This window comes from Amphiura filiformis, chromosome 18, assembly GCF_039555335.1.
Source record: "Amphiura filiformis chromosome 18, Afil_fr2py, whole genome shotgun sequence".
Lineage (NCBI taxonomy): Eukaryota > Metazoa > Echinodermata > Ophiuroidea > Amphilepidida > Amphiuridae > Amphiura > Amphiura filiformis.
Window position 1 is genome coordinate 58607483 of NC_092645.1, and position 20433 is coordinate 58627915.

At 39.5% G+C, this 20433-nt stretch overlaps 1 protein-coding gene and 1 long non-coding RNA gene across 2 annotated transcripts; one reads left to right on the forward strand and one right to left on the reverse strand.

Annotated features, from left to right (window-relative positions):
• Positions 1-983: 983 nt before the first annotated feature.
• Positions 984-20182, reverse strand: LOC140138861 (uncharacterized). Its single transcript, XM_072160640.1, has 4 exons — positions 18955-20182; positions 3987-5026; positions 3362-3426; positions 984-3132 (listed from the first exon to the last, which is right to left on the reverse strand). Exons 1-4 carry the CDS (start codon positions 20071-20073, stop codon positions 2843-2845), a joined length of 2514 nt encoding a protein of 837 aa, XP_072016741.1. The 5' UTR covers positions 20074-20182; the 3' UTR covers positions 984-2842.
• Positions 7082-11254, forward strand: LOC140139531 (uncharacterized). Its single transcript, XR_011857155.1, has 4 exons — positions 7082-7323; positions 8838-8969; positions 9777-9904; positions 10897-11254. It is a non-coding gene; the product is annotated as an uncharacterized lncRNA (long non-coding RNA).
• Positions 20183-20433: the final 251 nt, after the last annotated feature.

The window sequence follows — 20433 nt, forward strand, 5'->3', positions numbered from 1 at the left end:
TCATCCGGTCACATGACCACCCGACGGGTGGCTAAGTGTCAGCAGATCATCATAGATGGCGGGCAGATCCGGTTAGATCATCACACGATCTGCCCACTATCGATCGTGACCATCTACGATGATCTGTTGACACTTGACCACTCGTTATGACCGGAGGATTGTAAAGACTACGTTGAATCATGGAAATAAGAGAATATTTTTATCTTATTTCCATGGCTGAATGAAGATGCCGCGAGGGTGTCGCAAGCAATGTCGCTGCTAACCAAGTCTCTGAAAAAGGTAACGTTTTACGCAAATTTAAAATGTTATTTATCAATAATATGTTAAGAATTATGACCCTTTAAACTATAGTTTGGTCTTTCGTTTTGTGCGGTAAGTATCATGATATTACATAAATATACATGGATTGTGCGCAAAAGATTATTAAGTAGTGCAGTGTTTGTACAATATTGTTGTTATATATACAGGCTGTATCAAAATGATTGGTATCGATCAATTTTGATGCTTATTGAAACACCTGCCATTCTAAATGCAACATTGGATACTTATGAAATGTCTAGAATGATTTGGATCTTATGTAGGAATTGTGTTAGACTCATTCATTATCGATGAAAACTGATGGTTACCAATGATATATACAGTACAAGACTTAGGGGCTGTGCAATAATTATGAGCCCTGGGGAGGGTAAAATTGGGGGGGTTGATTTTGGCGAGCCAAAGGGGGGGGCAAGCAATTTTGGCAAGCCGAGGGGAGGGGGTGGCAAGTGATTTTTGGCACACATTCATGGGGCGTCTTTTAAATACAACGCGCTAAAAAGGCTTAGGAAAACAGTACGGAAACGCTTAAATATGCAAATTTTCCTGTTCGCTGCGCTCGCAACAGGCATATAGACCATTTAAGGTTAGTAAATTGGGATCCCAAAAATTTGGCATGCGCAAGGGGGGGGCAAATAATTTTGGCGGGCCGAGAGGAGGGGGGGCAAGCGATTTTGGCGAGCTGTTTAGAAATTGCACAGCCCCTTATCAAACTTGGCATTCAAGCTTCGAACACCCTAAAATGGACCCATATGGGACACATCGTGTATCGTATATCTTATCTGCAATCCTTTTCGCCGTAGACGTAGTGACGTAATAGGTTTGCATAGCGATGGGTCTACATAATTTCCTAATGTTTTTCCCTGCACTAGGCGTTATTGTTCCTCTGCATAGATTATCAAAGAACAGGGATAAAGACCTTATCGTAATTCTATAATTGAAATTTCTATTCACATTATGTCGAGTCCGTGTGAAGGCTCTGCTCATGCCGTGTGTTTCACTCGCACCTGTAAGATTAGTGTCTTTGAAAAGAGCTGTATTAAATTTTATATTCAATCTATGATTGCACACATAGACAGGTGATGAGTGCAGCGTGCCAATAGTGAGGGCAATACCAAGGATCATTAAATCAGGATGTGACAATTGCTCATTAGCATGTATCCAATTCTCATTTGAATAGCATATTGTTATCAAAGTGATGCTGTGACCTTGCTAGAGGGTGCTAATAATATCTGCAGACAGAGCTTGACTCGATTTCTATGTTTGGTTAATGCGCAAAAAATAGCTGGTAAATGATCGGCTTTCCATTAGTATACAATTTCGTTATAAAATAAATGTAACTGTTCAATTTCAACTTGTGTGTAAATTAAAGTTTGTACGTGATTTTTTAGCATTTATAGTGCCGAGTTCGGGTGAAATCTAGCTAAATCTGGTGATGTCAAATTCGACTGCATCACCCTCCTCTGCATGATATAATTCGTAAATGAAATATAAGCATTTATAAGAGATGTTAATTGATTAAGATAAACAATCGAGTGTACAAATGACAATTAACTATATGTAAACCAGCCACGAATCTAAAAGGAAGTGTACGGCAATCACAACATTATGTCTTATATGTTAGAAAAATAATTTTCAAGCACGAATCACATGGTTTTATTTTATTGTCGTCAGCTTTCATTGTAATATTGGGTCGTCACTGCTCCAGACAATTTCGGCGCGGGAATTTTGAATATCGCGTCTTGAGAGCCGGCTGTTTTTATTCGTTTTTATGGACAATATGAGTTTGTTTAAAATAAAACCACGTGATTCGTGATTTTTCTGGCAACATCACTGCAAGCTGTGACCTTAGTCAGACTTGCCCAAAAAATTGGCTCACTGTTACTTTATTCTGACACCGTAGTCAACAGCCTTTGATTTTTTTTGATTGATATTTATTTCACACGAAGACACGAACACACAGACAAATACGACTCCATGCTGGAAGGTCACGTGAGGTGTCAAAGGTTTTCGTGACTTTTATACTATACCCGTCTCGCATTTCCTTCGAGGTATTAGCTGGTATTGACATTAAGTCCTACTTTCGACCTATGACAAAAAGTCATTCCCTTTAATATCCAATTAGAAGACTTTCTTGGAAAAACAAATCACTGCTACCTCATGTAATCATTGTAGTTGACCTATTTCCGGAAGGCGTGACCTTGCTAGAGGGCGTGTTTGTCTCTCTTCAACAGGTTCAATTCGCTAAACTCACGACATCTTTATTTGATGGCCTCAATCAAATGGGCCGAGTAAGATTTAACGTGACATAATTCATAACCGATCGATACCTTGCCTCACTTTGTTGAGAGCAAACCAACAAAATTGCTGATACCTTGCTGATACAAAAACTGTGAATTTAGCCCCTGGCAATACATTAATAATAGTGTAGATTCATCGCTATGGTAATTAATCCTGTTACATCACTACTTCAACAGCGAATTGCTTGCCAATAGGTAAGTAGACACTCGAAACAATCGAGTTCACTTTACCGGTCAACCGACTTTTCAATATAATATCTAATCGTGATCAATTGCGTAGGCGTATTGTCCGTCAGTTGTAATTCCTTCGTCAATATCTCATCTGCATGCGAACTCATCTGACAAAGCGTTGCACCATCTATCTTCTTTGTCAAGCAGTGGTCCACGGTTTGGTCAGAAAACTTCAAATAGCGCATGAGACCAGCGAGTGCATCAACAGTAAAATTTAATACGTTCCCGTCGCTCGGTGGCTCCACTATGGGCACATCTTTCGCTTTTGTAGGTGTAGTCTTTCCTTCTGCAAAATAAAATAATGCAAAATTAAGATTCAAAATTGTGCTCGGGTGATGAACGTTTTAGCTCGGGTTCACATACCATGCACATTAAAGGTCCCATTTTTTTGCGAAGAAACGCGATTTGACAGAATATAATTTTGTCTCAATTTGAATAGGCCAACTGCTGCCATTACAACAGACACATAGGTTACATTAACTTATACGCTATTTACCCCCTGGTTATTTACCCACCTGTTATATCGGGTCGCTCACGCCTTTTGAAGGATAAAGACCTTGTCAGTTGCTGGAACCTTTGCCTATAAAGAAATTAAAGGGGACCAAAGACAAGTTACTGTTTTATTGAAAATATAACATGTATGAAAATATTTTTATATTGTTTTTTAAACAGTTTGTTTACACCAACAGCAAATTTATGAAATGTATTTCATTGCAACAGTTCAAAACGAGGCTCAACGAGTTAGCTGTTGGAGAACTATTATAGAAGTATTATGTAAAGTGTGAAGCTCACACAACCTAGTCTCCCTATTAAAAGGATCGTATTAATCTTTCTACAACTTGTCTTAAAATGATCACTTGAATCATTTAAGTGCTAAAACAAAGCAAAAATGCAAAATGAAAAGAAATAGTTTAGAATTTGAACTTAATTTGACCAATTTTGAATTTTGTATTCTGTGTAAACTTTGAACCCAGATTACTCCAAATTTAAGACCGTCAAGTTCTTGATCTACACACTTGAAACTATCATTTAATAAAGCAAAGATATGATAGTTATATCCAACTTTTTGCTTAAGGGGATATTTTACGGTATATATCTATTATACTAGACTAAAGAAGAACGAAAAGAAACCGATCCTACCTGCCACTCTGCATGTTAACTTGAAATGACGTTGTCCGGTTCAAAGGCTTTTTAGGGAAAAGGTTGAGTTCCGATTTTAGCATCGCGCCCTCGTCAACAGATGTGCTTCGAACTCTATTCTTCATCCCTCGACCTTGCCCAACTCTGGTCGACGTAGTTCGCGATGGCGGCGGAGGTGGGACACTCATCGCACCCTGGTCTACAGATATGCTTCTTTGTTTAATCCCTGACGGATCCTGCTCAAAACTAGTTGTCGCAGTTAACCCTCCTTTCTTAGATTTTGGTTTTGGTTTTGGTTTCGGTGCAATCTTCGGTTTCACCGGTCGCTTTTTGGCCTTTTCCCAATTTTCATAGCCATGGTTAGGATCACTGTTTGCTTGGACGATTGTTGCCAGCTTGTCAAAACTGTCCGTCGAAAGTTTGGTTATCGATGTCTGCGGTGCCATCAGGTCAATACCCCCCTTCACAGATGGTTGTGTCAAAAGCTGTCGCGCTTGGGCCTCTACAAATTCTGGTATCTCTCGCGTTATTCCCGCCTCTATTGTCTTAGAGTTATACTCTGTTATATTAGTAGCAGAATATCGACAAAGCCCTACAATTTGAAAAGGGGAGTCTTCGACAAGTAAGTCTTCTTTTGTGAGTGGGTTACGATTGTTGGGTAGCTGACGGAAGGATGCTTTCTGGCCTGTCCCATTGTCCTGTAGAATCTCGAACAAAGTTTGGTGTCTATCTGATGGACTACTCATGAGTAGGCTTGCCTCCATGTGACCAGGTACAGAGATAAATCCAAGGTGCCCCTTCAGGCTTATTGTTCGCTTAAGCTCCACGATATCAATCATATCCTTCGAACGATTAACAGCAATGCGTCGCAGATCGTCAGTATTGTTGGAGACTGCTTCAAGTATGTCAAACTCGTAGAGAGGGTCCAGATGGTACTCCTGGAGGTTATCTGGTACTTCACAGGTGTTGGTGGCGCGGACTTTGCCTTTGAAGCCAGATTGGATGAGGTCGTAAGGTGTGTGGAATCTATCTGCAAGGATCTGTGTAATGGTGCAATTAAAAAGAAGAATAAACTAACTTAATAAAATTGCACAACCTATTTTGATTCTTTTGACAAATTGGCAAAGATATTAATGATAAAATGTCAGAAAACTCATTTGCTATCTTTAATAGCTGCTTAACTTTGCTGTTCTATGGGGGATTTAAAGTCATAATTATAATTTTAATTAAAATGTGCTCTGTTGTCCTAAAACGCAATGAATTTGCTGAATCTAATTTAAGTGTAAGTTGGGACATGTGTAATTATAACAAATATTCCAAAAAATCAAATTACCAAACTCATTTTAAAAGATCGTACTTCAGATCGTACATTATCGTTTTAAACTTCAAGACACCATCAGGGTTAATCAGAAAAAAGAAATCAGTGTCATATATTTATATTGAATCACACTGGACGCAATTTTGAGACACATTTTGTTCAAAAACGATAGGAAGCTCAGCAGATGTGGAGTGGCACCGGGAAGTGTTCTCGAGTCAAACGTACTCATTATTGATTAAAAGTATTCTAAATTCGAGAATCGGAATGACTATATAGCCAAAATTCTCCACGCAGAAATTTCGAGGATAAAATAAAACATAATTAGGCATCGAAAATTTCGAATGATTTCCATGGGGATTTTCGACACGCGTATTGTAATAAATTATGATTTGGGTTTATGGCCACGCGTTTTAAAAAAAACGCCGAGCGCATGTTTTTTAATCATGTTGATCAAACAACTCGACGGTTCAAGAATCTGTAAAACAAGTCATGAATTATCTGGGATAAATTATTACAACTATAGTATATGCCGGAGTATCTGAGACCCATGATTCTAAAGCTACCAGATACATACTGGAGTATAAGAGACCCATGAAGCTAAGCTACCAGAGACATACTGGAGTATATGAGACCCATGAATCTAAGCTACCAGAGACTTACTGGAGTATATGAGACCCATGAATCTAAGCTACCAGAGACATACTGGAGTATATGAGACCCATGAATCTAAGCTACCAGAGACATGCTGGAGTATATGAGACCCATGAATCTAAGCTACCAGAGACATGCTGGAGTATATGAGACCCATGAATCTAAGCTACCAGAGACATACTGGAGTATATGAGACCCATGAATCTAAGCTACCAGAGACATGCTGGAGTATATGAGACCCATGAATCTAAGCTACCAAAGACATGCTGGAGTACATGAGACCCATGAATCTAAGCTACCAGAGACATACTGGAGTATATGAGACCCATGAATCTAAGCTACCTGAGACATGCTGGAGTATATGAGACCCATAAAGCTAAGCTACCAGAGACATGCTGGAGTATATGAGACCCATGAATCTAAGCTACCAGAGACATGCTGGAGTATATGAGACCCATGAATCTAAGCTACCAGAGACATACTGGAGTATATGAGACCCATGAATCTAAGCTACCAGAGACATACTGGAGTATATGAGACCCATAAAGCTAAGCTACCAGAGACATGCTGGAGTATATGAGACCCATGAATCTAAGCTACCAGAGACATGCTGGAGTATATGAGACCCATGAATCTAAGCTACCAGAGACATGCTGGAGTATATGAGACCCATGAATCTAAGCTACCAAAGACATGCTGGAGTATATGAGACCCATGAATCTAAGCTACCAGAGACATAGACTGAATCCTCCAGTCCTATCAACATCTACGCACGGTCATCGGGTTGTGCTGATGGTGAGGACTGAATCGTTCAGCAATCCAATATTGGTGCAGTGAAAAATGCTAAAATATGAATATTTAGTAGATTTTGATTACGTCATTGCTTTCAGCTACTATTGTGCCCCATTCTTCGTTCATGATGCTACCATGGGAATATAAAGACAAACGGAGCCCTGATTAAAGCCCGACATTTGGCTGATTTGGGTAGCTTTTGTTCGCTACACATAAAGCGAGCTTGAAAACAAACAGCTGAGTACCGATGCAGGAATAAACCTCTTTGCCAGCAAATTTGGTAGCTGATGTTTAAAAAAAATTTCTGATGCGTCCGCCATTAGTAGTTTTTACAATTTTCCCATTTTAAAACCAAAATAATCAACTTTGCACGATTTTTAGTCATCATGGTGAAACTTTTGTGGTTTTGTAACATATTGAGTCCATTGCACACCGTCAGATCGCAATATTTAACTTGATTTTGAGAAGGAAAGATCGTCGCCACAGACCCCGCTCAGACCACAGTGACATGGATGCACTGACTATGCACAGCCTCGGCGTTCACGGTGCGGTGCAGTGGCACTGGTGGTAAACAATGTAAGTACATGTATAAAAGCTGAAGTTATTTCAATTATTTTCGCGTGTAGTGTGCATGGTTTATAAGGCCATCTTTTACACCGTAAACAAGAGCAGTGTCGTGACTCATGACTGATTCACTCTTATATTGTAGGCTAGGCCAGGCCCGGGATCAGGCCACGAAAAACATCAGTCATAAACAACCTGTATCAATGACAATTGATTTGATATGGCATGCACGCAGTTGAGCGCCAGGCATTGCTGTCTAGATTTTAAAGCCGAGTGGTTGATGGTACGCGAATGATGGTACGCGAATGGTTGAATTTTCACAATACACTTATTGGGGTATATTTCAAATAAGAGTTTCGGTTTTAAAATTCACGTTCAAATGCACGCGAAAGGCACTAATATGTGTACCTTTCTAAATCGTTTTAACACTTAATTAAGCTGGCTGATTTTGTGAGATTAGCAGCGAGTAATATTTAGTGTCCATGGCGAGTGGAAAATCGCTCACTAGAAATTGTTTGGGGTGGCGAGCGGTGGCGAACGATCGCTCACCAAAAAAAAAAGTCAAACGGCAAGGCCTGGGGTTCAATAATTATAGGTAATTATGAATGCGTATTACTTACTGCTCGAAAAATAATGCATATATGCGCTGATGCTGATGCGTCTAATGCATGAGCCCCAAAGGGGGAAGACAAAATTAGACGAATCGACATCAGCGCAAGTGCATTATTTTGCCTAATTTCTCGAGCAATAGGGCCTAAGTAATATGTGTTTATTAATCTATTTCATACAGTGGCGTAGGGCCTACCGTGGCCGCCCCAACCCGGGGCTGAAGAAAATTAAATTTTGCTGCCCCTTCCTCAACAGCCCTAAAAGGTTGACCCATTTTTTTCCGGTTGTTTGAAAAAGTGAAGAGCCCAAAAAAAAAAAAAGATTTCAGGTGCTAGCACCCTAAACCTAAAAGCAACACATTTTGATATATAGCAACATTTTTTCAAAAATTTGTATGCTTTATCAAATTTTTCTGCCTTTTTTATTTATTAATTCTTTTTGCCACCCCCTTTGTTTTTGTTTTTGCCACCCTGTTTTTGCAGCCCTTCAATTTCGCTGCCCCTGATTTTACCCTGGGGGCTGGCACCCCAAAGCCCCCAAAATAGCGCATGTCATACACGACAAGAAAAAAAACACATAATTTTAACTTTTTTTATGTAACAAATTATCACTCAAAATGTTGGAAATTAGAACAAAATATAAACCCGCCCGAAAAATGAATCAATCCTATGTGACACGAACACGCATGAAACACTGCCGTAGACTACGCAGAATGCACAATATACACAATCAATGCATGTTTCATACTTTTCTGATTGGCTGCATTGATAGGAGTGTATGAATGCTTTACGCTAGTTGTGCGTTGTGTAATGCAGGACTGGCGCATGATTATGTGAATTTACGCGAGAAGTCTAGAGGCTCCTCTTGTAAAACTTTTCTCCATTTTAAGATATTATTTCTTTAATTTCCCCAACTAGGTGATACTGATGTCAACTTGATGTGAACTGTACAGTTGCAGCAACTGCTTTCAGGAGATGGTGGCTTTTAATGAGAATGTATAGTGATGAACTCAACAGTACTACTAGTACTACTGGTGCAACAAAAAGCTGGTATGTACAATGAGTAACCAGGGACTGCCTTTTGAGGAGAGTGACATTCATGCATTTAAATTGGGATGCAGACAACCCAGGCGGACAACATGATCTTTGAGGGCACCTTAAGTTTGTTCGGTTTTTTATAAGGTGGAACAAATAAGACTTGTAACAAGAAACAACATGGTATTGATATATGTGTATGTAGAATGGCATGCATGCAGGCACTGCCATGCAGGTGGTCGCAAGCAATGCTTAAATCAAATGCTATTTGTGCGAAATTGACAATCTCCAATGTTAAGGCGTAAGGCTTTTTTGTGAAAATTTTTATCATAAAATTTACAAAGGCGGAAAAAAAGCGGAATTTGACATTTGTAAAGCGGAAAATTTTGGGCTTTTCTTTATAGTTAGTCCTGACTCCCATCTCACACATGATGATGAGCTGATCATAGTTTAGCCTTTAGGCATGAATGGGCAAAATGCCAAATTGCAATACGTGTGCTACGTACACTACGGATGCACCACCATTGATCTCCAACACAACTCGCATGCCACACAAGTCACACACAGATGCAATGATCAAATTTTTATCTAAAAGGTGCGCAGTAAATCCGCAGTTTACTTTTGTGTGCAAATAAATGGTAAAACAATTTTCATAAATATATTTTGAATTGGTACCGTACTTAGGCCTCCCATATATGTAACTCTGGGGCTTGCAGCATGGAGCAGCCCAATTTCAGAAACCTGGAGGCACAGTGAAACATGCTTGTTCTTGTAAAACGTTTCTCCATTTTAATATTTTGTTTCTTGAATTTTCCCAACTAGGTGATACCAGTGATGTCAACTTGATGTGAACTGTACAGTTACGTTGCAGCAACTGTTTTCAGGAGGTGGTGGCTTTTAATCAGAATGTATAGTGATGAACTCAACAGTACTGGTACAACAAAAAGCTGGTATGTACATGTACTATGATTAACCAGGGACTGCCTTTTGAGGAGAGTGAGAGCATTGCTCTCTACTGCTCTCCTTAAGGGGTACTACTCCCTGCCCAATTCTGTGCATATTTTTGCATTTTTCTCAAAAATTATAGTGCATTTGTGACAAGTAAGATATATGTATATTATAGGGGCAAGGACTACAACTACTGCACTGGAAATTTTATTTCAGCACAAACAACAGTTGTGGAGTTACAGTCAAAAATGAGGGAAAACCAGTATTTGATCAATAAATCAATAACTACTTGCCTTGAGTTGCTGAATTTTCAGTGCAGTACCGTAGTTGTACTCCTTGCCCCTATAATATACATATCTTACTTGTATCAAATGTGCTATAATTTTTGAGAAAAATGCAAAATTAGGCACCAAATTGGCCAGGGGTGTAGTACACCCTTAAATCTGATATAGGAGAGTGATGTTTGACATGTGAAACGGCTCTCCTTCAAGTTCCAAAAGACAGTCCATGAGTAACTGCTATATTGGTTGATGAAAGGATTAGGCCATAAGGCCTGGCTTAGTAACTCAGGCCCCAAGATAGTAACTTCAAGCCCCAAGATAGTATCTGACTTCACCGCGCTGGACTGGGCCGTCTGGCACTCACTAAATTGGGGTTTTTTAAAGTTTTTTTTCAATTTTTTTTTTTTTATATTTCCGGAAGTGGATGATGATATTTCATCATAAAAGAGGAAGAAATTTTTTTTAGGGGGTGGTACCCTCAAAGCCTATTCCCGATCCTAGCGTTCAACTAAAAAGATAGTGCGGTAGCGAGAGCTTCGCTCGCTATGCTAACCAGTACTATTTGGGTCCTGGTGACAACCCTGGTCAGGCCCGTGCTACTAATTCAGGCCCAAAGATATTTTTTCTTTCTATGTCACTTTTGGGGATCTGTAGGTTGTTCAATATTAAAATCTAAATATTTTAATTGATATTTTGGTTATTTTTCTTTACAGATGAAATATGAACTTATTGGAAGGAACCACCTGCAGCAACAAGCTTAAGCAAGAGACAGGTAAATGCTCCATAGCTTCAACGGCACTTCAACTAAAAATCAAGCGAATTTAACTTCGGGGGGAAAACTATCGACAGAAAAAGACATTGTCAACATATGGCTGTTACGGCCTACGCCTACCTATCAATTAGGTTTAGTGGACTAGCTGGCTGGTAGCCACTAGCCATCACTGTTAATTTGGAACATGTTTTACCACACAGTGGAACTCATAATATATAATTATGATAATGTGGACTACAATTAAGTCAACAAATACTGGACACAGTGGTAACTAGGCGAGTTAAAAAAAGGCGAGTTAAAAAAAGTTAAAAAAGGCAAGTTAAAGAAAAGGCAAGTTACCCCGAGATTAGGGTGTTTTTTTTTCAATTACCCCCACAAAGTAAGCTAAAGATGAGTTACGACAAAGCCATCAAAGTCCCACCAGCGAGTTACGGCAAAGCCATCAAGTCCAAATGGCGATTTACGACAACACGATCAAATCGGCGAGCTACCAACGCTATCAAGTCTGTAAGAGAGTTACAGGAATGCCGTAATGATGAATGGAAAATGGCTTTCACTATAGAAAAATTATCAAATTTGTGTACATCGTGGAACATACTCTTTGCGTGGCTGTGCGTAGTAAGCAGTTGTACGCAGATAGCCTCGCTAATATGGACGCGTAGAGTAGCATTGTATGCGCGTGTAGTTAGCATGATTAGTTGCGGAGTAACAAGCGTAGTTGAATGTTCCACGATGTACACAAATTTAATATTTTTCTATAGTTGAGGTTCATGATGATGAGAAAAAAATCCATTTTACCCTAAATCAAATTGTAATCTTAACTTGCTGATAAGACTTGCCATAACTTGCTGATGGGACTTGCCGTAAATTTTAACTCATCGATGGGACTTGTCGTAACTCGTCTGCCAAAAAATCTTAACTCAATGACGAGACTTCCCGTATGCTCAGCAGGGATCAATCTTTAACCTCTGCAGGGACCAGGGGATATTAAACTTATCTGACTTGCCATTTTCTCTCGCTCTTACTCGCCCATTTTTAACTTGCCAATAACTGTCCCCTTACCCTGTTAAGCTACGTATGACTTTTGTACATGTATGTACCCATTTTACAGACTATGAATTATAGTAATAAATAAATAATAAATAACCTAGAAGAGAGGGATGTGGTGTAGGTTATACATGTACCTGTATGTATTAAACAGTGGACAATAATTAGATAATGTTAATTTTCAATTTTAGTGATCCTAGCATCCTATTTTTATATCATTTTTAGGTAGATATCCCCCAAAAAAGGTTATTCCCAAAATTGCAGTTGATTCCGATTTTGCATTTGCGAGGTATGCATGATTATTTGTTGTAATTTTGTTCTGGTGTACCAGAACATAATTCAAATTTCATGATATTTCTGCTGAACAAATTAATCTGCAAGAAATTCTTTGTACATAAACATAATGTTGCCAGAGGTTTCCAGTGGTATAAAAATCTTTTTTTGAGAAAGGTGGGGGGGGGGGGTATGATGCTGTGGATCACAATCACAAAATGCCTTACTTCCAAAAGCAGTAATTTCAACTGCACTGACTATACGGAGCCCCCAAAGTGACATGGAAGAAAAAAATCGAGGTCCGGCTTAGTAACTTGGGTCCAAGATAGTAACTCGGGTCCAAGAGTAACTCGGGTCCGAGATAGTAAATTGGGGCCCTGACTAGTAGTTTGGGGACCCCGAGTTACTATTTCGGGGCACGACACCGCACGAGTTACTATCTTGGGCACGAGTTACTAAGTTGGGCCCCAAGTTACTATCTTAGACCCCGAGTTACTAAGTCGGACCTCAATTACTATCTTGGACCCCGAGTTACTATCTCAAGGCTATCTCAGACCCGTTTTTTTCTTCCATGTCACTTGAGGGCTCTGTATAAATCAGCACAGTCGAAACCTAGATTTCGCCTTGGTTTGCAAGAATCAAAATCCATCCTAGTCACTGCACTTACTGTATGATACAAAGAGAGATTTTGATTCTCGCACCGAATCTTACAAGAATCATTACGAGAATCGATTCTGTGATGCTCGTTGAAATCTAGGCCCTGACAGTGATGAGTGATGTACAATTTCATGAAAAGGTGTTCCGAATTGGCTAGGCCTCTTTGGTCATAGTTTATTAGGGTTGCAGATTGGACAAAAGTTGGGGATGTGGCAACTTTCAAAAATAAGTAAACTGAGTAATCTGGATATCAGGTACTTCATGTTAAAAGCAGTTTTATTTCCTCCAATTTTTTATTGATTTTTTATTAATGCAACTTTTCTTAGTGTATTTTTCAATTAAAATAAATTGATGTTTGTTTAAACATTATTGACCATATCAAGTTATTATCCTTTTGTATCAGTCATGTGTTAGAAAAATAAAATGAAAAGAAATATAACATGTGCGGTATCTGTGTGTTTTCAGGACTAATCAATATTTGATGTATTCGGTGATACGTTTTCCAGTAAAAAACACAAACTTGTAAATGTTAGAATTTATAAAATGAAACACAATTTTTCATTAAAAGAATTAAAATGTGCATGCCTTCTGGTACATCTTACCCCGGACTTTTACCCTCAATTTTGTTACCCCGGCCTCCGCTATTAAGGACTGGTTTTATTCCCCGGCTTTTAGAACCCAATATTTTTTGATCCCCCACATTTTCCGCCCCCACCGAAGAAGTCATGAACACTCCCTAAGAACATAAGGTCATGAAGACGTGTTTACATGAAAAACTCTGCCAAAAAAGAAAAACATTTTTAAATGTCAAAATATTTTTTTTTTTTTAAAGTTCAAAGTTGAATTTATTTATTAAAACGTTGAATGCCCTTTATATAAACCCGATTTTTTTGCGGTTGCTTTTGAGAAATCTTAATGAAGGCATAGGGCAAAATTCTGCAATCAGTTTTGTTGAAATATTTAGAGACTGATATGAAACAACATCCCTGGACCCTGGTTGAAAGTAGTAGGACTACAGCGTGATTTTTTTTCTGGGTTTTGGGGAATCAGTTAAAGTGAAAGTCGAGAGAACGGCATTTTGTGATTGGTTTTCTTTTTAACCAAAAAGTAAAAAATTAATTTTGCAAAAGTATAAAAAGAAAGTCCCCAAATATCACAATTTGTGAGCGTAACAAGCCAAAATTCAAGTTTTTAACTTTTGGTCTAAATAAGAAGGTCCAAATCCGGGGTCCTAATTTTAGGAAGAAAGTCCACTTTTCACAACCCCCCCTTGGAAAAAGGTCTACTAATAATGGTAATAAGAAGAATATTAAAGAATAAGAATGATAATGATTTGTGGCAATGAAAGTAAATTGAAAACAAAATATTAAACTTAAAACTTAAACTGTTGCTTTTCCAAAAATCCCCGCAAAAATCAATTAATGCTGTCTATACACCGCTGGCTGCAGTTATGATTGTCCAGATTTCGACAATATGCAAGCTATGACGCAAACTCATTACTTATTCATGACATAGTCTCCTCAACCCGGGCCTCAGCTGCAATGGTTTGAGCGGAACAAAACTGGCGGTGTTGGAGACTATGAGAAAAAGTTTCCTACTGCGCATGCTCGTGGAGCCAGAATTCTGGCTCCAGACGAAAAAAGTGCACCAAAATTTTTCATGTTACGAATTCAGGCCCTGAATAAGGCAACGTGAAGGATTGTGGGTAATATAAAGACGCCGCAATTCTGGGCCTGGAAGGATTCAGGCTACCAGAGACATACTGGAGTATATGAGACCCATGAATCTAAGCTACCACAGACATCCCGGAGTACATGAGACCCATGAATCTAAGCTACCAGAGACATGCTGGAGTATATGAGACCCATGAATCTAAGCTACCAGAGACATGCTGGAGTATATGAGACCCATGAATCTAAGCTACCAGAGACATGCTGGAGTATATGAGACCCATGAATCTAAGCTACCACAGACATCCCGGAGTACATGAGACCCATGAATCTAAGCTACCAGAGACATACTGGAGTATATGAGACCCATGAATCTAAGCTACCAGAGACATGCTGGAGTATATGAGACCCATGAATCTAAGCTACCAGAGACTTACTGGAGTATATGAGACCCATGAATCTAAGCTACCAGAGACATCCCGGAGTACATGAGACCCATGAATCTAAGCTACCAGAGACATGCTGGAGTATATGAGACCCATGAATCTAAGCTACCAGAGACATGCTGGAGTATATGAGACCCATGAATCTAAGCTACCAGAGACATGCTGGAGTATATGAGACCCATGAATCTAAGCTACCAGAGACATACTGGAGTATATGAGACCCATGAATCTAAGCTACCAGAGACATACTGGAGTATATGAGACCCATGAATCTAAGCTACCAGAGACATGCTGGAGTATATGAGACCCATGAATCTAAGCTACCAAAGACATGCTGGAGTACATGAGACCCATGAATCTAAGCTACCAGAGACATGCTGGAGTATATGAGACCCATGAATCTAAGCTACCAGAGACATACTGGAGTATATGAGACCCATGAATCTAAGCTACCAGAGACATGCTGGAGTATATGAGACCCATGAATCTAAGCTACCAGAGACATACTGGAGTATATGAGACCCATGAATCTAAGCTACCAGAGACATCCCGGAGTACATGAGACCCATGAATCTAAGCTACCAGAGACATGCTGGAGTATATGAGACCCATGAATCTAAGCTACCAGAGACATACTGGAGTATATGAGACCCATGAATCTAAGCTACCAGAGACATACTGGAGTATATGAGACCCATGAATCTAAGCTACCACAGACATCCCGGAGTACATGAGACCCATGAATCTAAGCTACCAGAGACATGCTGGAGTATATGAGACCCATGAATCTAAGCTACCAGAGACATGCTGGAGTATATGAGACCCATGAATCTAAGCTACCAGAGACATACTGGAGTATATGAGACCTATGAATCTAAGCTACCAGAGACATACTGGAGTATATGAGACCCATGAATCTAAGCTACCTGAGACATGCTGGAGTATATGAGACCCATGAAGCTAAGCTACCAGAGACATGCTGGAGTATATGAGACCCATGAATCTAAGCTACCAGAGACATGCTGGAGTATATGAGACCCATGAATCTAAGCTACCAGAGACATGCTTTAGTGGTTGAAAAAGACTACTTTGAAATTTTAGCGAGATCATTTCCCGCCAAAAATTTCCAGTCGCGTCGCCTTAACGCCAATTTTGTAAGCTTTTGTGGCAGTGTGAAACTGAATAGGATGGGACATACATTCGGAATTTTAAATAGACAAGATGTAATGTAAGGTTCCAGGTCAATTCGGACATTTATTTAGGAAGTAATAAATGCGGCTATTGCTGTGGAACTTAACTGGTGTGGTATATCATTGCGTGGGTTACAATGGCTGCATGGGTTAGATTTCTTATGGGTTACCGTAGGTACGACCCATAAACTAAATATATTAATTATTATTAGTTTATGGTACGACCATTGCCTCAAGAAATGAATGCCGGGAATGAATGCTTCATCACGTGATGCTGTATTCAGCTTCTTTGTGTAACATACCATTTGACAGAATTGATCTGTTTATCATTTCCGCCAAAACCTACAATGTATTCATTTCATTTTTATTTCATACCTCCGATTGCAGTTGGAAGTGTGTGTATTGACTGTCTATGCAGAAAGGGCGGGAAAAGGACTATGATGTACTTTAATTAGCATTGGGTTCGATGTACTTCCCTTTTAGCAATGTTGAAATTTCCAAAAATCTTTACAGGCATATCTTACCAAGACTGCAATACATGTGACGAGTCACAACGAAAGATACTTCTTGTCCTCATATGGGCTATTCCATTTCAAATCCACACTACCCTGTGGAAGATATGCGAACTGTGAATTTTAAATGGAATGAACACATTAAGCAGTTCCATTTGAATTTCATACACTCTCTTAGAGAGATTCAACCTGAATTTTCCACAGAGGGAGGGTGAATTTCAAATGAAGCTGCAAATGTGTTCATTCCATTTGAAATCCATACTCCCCCTGTGGAAGGTATTTCCAAAATCTTCCACAGGGGTAGTGTGAATTTTAAATGAAATAGCCCATTGTTAACATTGGAATGTTTGGGATGTTTCTGTAAGGTGACCCACTTTTTACTTGTTTTATGGCATAGTTTTCTGGCACATATTTTTCGCGATTGAATGACCATGCAACGTGAGAAAAGTTTTAATAAACTAGAAATGGTCTCAACTTTTCTGTGTATGAATGAAACGAAATGATTAACTGATTACGTTACATCTAAAAATACCTTAGGCTATTATCAGGAACATGATGTAATATTATTCAATTGTTGCATCGAAATTGGCGCGAAGAGTAGAAAGTATTCGCAACCGTCGTCTAAAAGTAACGTATTCACAACATGGTAAAATGCAATGATTTTGATGCCAATGAAATCACAAAATGAGGCAAAAGTTAGACCTCACAGCTACCACTGAATTGCCCGCCTTTAAGAAATCTAGTCCATAATAAACCGCAAGACATACGCAGTCACGCCGAGTCGCCGAATGTCGTATTAGACTTCGCTTGATATGGTGAGTTGCAACAAACAATCATACTTTCTTCCTTCTTGGCCTATATGTCTTTAACCCTAACACTGAACCCTGCTTTTTAATATCGGAAGTCAAAGAAGATACGAAAAAGGAGAGGAGAAGAAGAATTTTTCACTTGTCACCCCTGGGATTCAAACCTTTGACCCCCCGCATGCCAACCACACGATCACGGACCGGTAGCTACACGGGTTATCGCTGCCCGGCCAGCAATTCCGTTAGCATATAACACTCAGGGGTGATTGCGCCATCGCAGACCCTGGGATTCATGCATGCACAGAATTTTTCATTGTGGTATTTAGTGGTATTTTTGGGTGTTAGGGTTAATATTGTACCGAATCTGGTTTCTCATCTACCAGTTTCCTGTTTTCGCAACAATAAGTATGCAGCCGGCAATAACAAAACATCGAGAGAAGAAAAGAGCCCCAAAACAAAGTTAATCGTATTGACTATTTGAGAGGAAAATCGCAAACGAAGAAGCGATAATCGCAGCTGAAAACAAAAATTCGCATCGGAGAACTAAAAATCGCAATGGAGAACCGAAAATCTCGGTTGAGAACCTAAAATCGCAGCTGGAAACTGAAACGCATATCAGTGAACTGAAAATCGCAGCCGACAACCCATAATCGCAGCTGGAAACTGAAATTCGTATCAGAGAGACGATAATCGCAGCCGAGAACCGATAATAGCAGCTGGAAACGCAAATATTCTCTTCGGAGAACTGAAAATCGCAACCGAGAACCGCAGCTGGAAACTGAAACTCCTTTTTTTATATTCGGACCAGACTGATTAAAACTAGCCTCCACGTGCCAGATAAAAAATCAGTATCCGTCTATGACATGACGATGTAAACACACTCTAGGCTTATTCAGTGATCCCAGCGAAGGTGTAAAAAATAAAATTGTTTATAAATTGCCAAAGAGTGAAGGATCATTGACATTTTTGCTCTAATAATTTGGCAAAAAAAACAGGAAAACAGCAGTATTGACAAATTAGAAGCTCCATTCAAATACATTGTAGTTAATTTCTCTACTTGAGTAAATAAATTACACATTCATGTAAAATGTTTCATAATACACAGCTTTCGGTTTAACCACCAGCAGGCTATGTTAGCACATGACTCTAACAAATGTGCCAAAATCTGAATGATTTTTATGATCCTCCGGATGAGCAAATCACTGAATGGGCTTTAAATACATCTGTCTCTCAAGTAACAAAAGTAGTTTTTATATTTGCAGATAGTGCCCTTTATTTGGAGAGCAGAACCAGAAGACGCTACAGAGATATTCTTGTATTTACTATCTTATTAAATGTATAACCATAATAAAAGAAATGGTGGTTCCCAAAATGAAAAAATAATGGTAGGAGTTTTACCTCGAATTCTCCTCGAAACTCCGTCGGTATCAAGAATCTATTCTTCTGTCCTTTCACCAAGATGGCCTCCTTGGATGTCGCAGAATGAACCACAACCACTGCACCAGGCGCTAGTCCACAATCTTCCAAGCTGGTACCTGTTGCTGCTGGACACCCCGTCAATGACGCGAATACTGGTTTACCAGGAACGACATTCTTTGCGATATCATGGATACTGGTAGTGGGGCCATAGTTTTGAGGTTGCCTTTTGTGTGGGTCCAAGGGTACCACAGAGATGTTCATTGTAGAAGGAATTTCGATCTTCTTGCGTGAGCCATCCTGGAGCTCTACAACAACAACCTTAGCTCGATTAAGGATTAACTCCCCATCGTAATCGTCCGAGATTCCCGGTATGTGTAAATTTATACCGCGGATGTGTGCGCCCATATCAGGCTCTTTCCGGACTCGAACCGGGAACCTTTCCACAAGTTCGTGTGCCTGATAGGTACTTTTATTACCTTTCTTGAGAAGTTTTAGATTCATATCAAACGGGAGGGAGAGGATTGCGTCAGTTCTGACATGTTTACATTCAAGCCAGTGTTGTTCTCCATTCGTTCCTTTACAGATCAATTTCAATCTGTCTCCGGGACAGATCGTTACATTCAACTCAGGAATCACGAGCTCCTCAATGACAAGGAAATATTCCGGCAAATCCTTTGCTAACTCTGCGACAGTGTTGAACATGTGGCCATCAGGGTATTGAGATGATAACTCGAAAAAACCCGCATAATCATCCGGCAGTAACGCGTGTGGTCTTAATTCGTGAGGTGCTTCGTAGACTTCTGTTTCAATGGTGTCAACTTGGATTCTATCGCGTGTGCCAAGGAAGCGAAGTTTATTACCATTTGAAAAGTTGAAATGGGTGAAAGCATGTTTGTTGCCATATACATTGCCAAAGATAGGAAACTTATCTTGGTACTTCTCGATGCAATCTATGAGGTGTATTTGTTGATTTTCAGCGGTAACATCATCATATTGGGGTTCACGAGCGGGAATCAAATTTCTTAACGGTATTTGTTGATCTCCGTCGGTAATCTCATCATAATGGGGTTCATGAGCGGGAATGCTATCCTCAGCCATGTTCACAAGTAATATTAATCACATATTATTTACGCATACAAATCCAGACCCATATATCGCAGTACCATGTCATAATATTGCATGCAACACCAATGAAAGCAAGCAAGAATGTTCATTTTATATAGTCAAACTTGACTACAATTCAACACAACTATAGAATAATAATGTGAACTCAGGTATGACGAGTAAAGTATGACACGACACAGGCGTTGTAAAATGTCTATCGCGCACGTACATTTTCAGTTGCTGGGTGCTCACATCGAGTTCGTGCATGTAACGCACGTGTCGAGTTCATGACGATAAACGTCGAGTTTGTTATGTAACGCTCACGTCGAATTTGTAGCACCCCGTCGAGTTTTT

Bases quoted from the DNA above. Each gene is read 5' to 3' on its own strand.
- LOC140138861 (XM_072160640.1), bottom strand. From the start codon at position 20,073: ATGGCTGAGGATAGCATTCCCGCTCATGAACCCCATTATGATGAGATT. The intron at 5,027-18,954 runs GTAAAACTCCTA...ACCATTACACAG, and splicing joins AGTTTCGAGGAGAATTCGAG to ATCCTTGCAGATAGATTCCA. The intron at 3,133-3,361 runs GTGGGTAAATAA...TTTATTTTGCAG, and splicing joins TGAGCGACCCGATATAACAG to AAGGAAAGACTACACCTACA.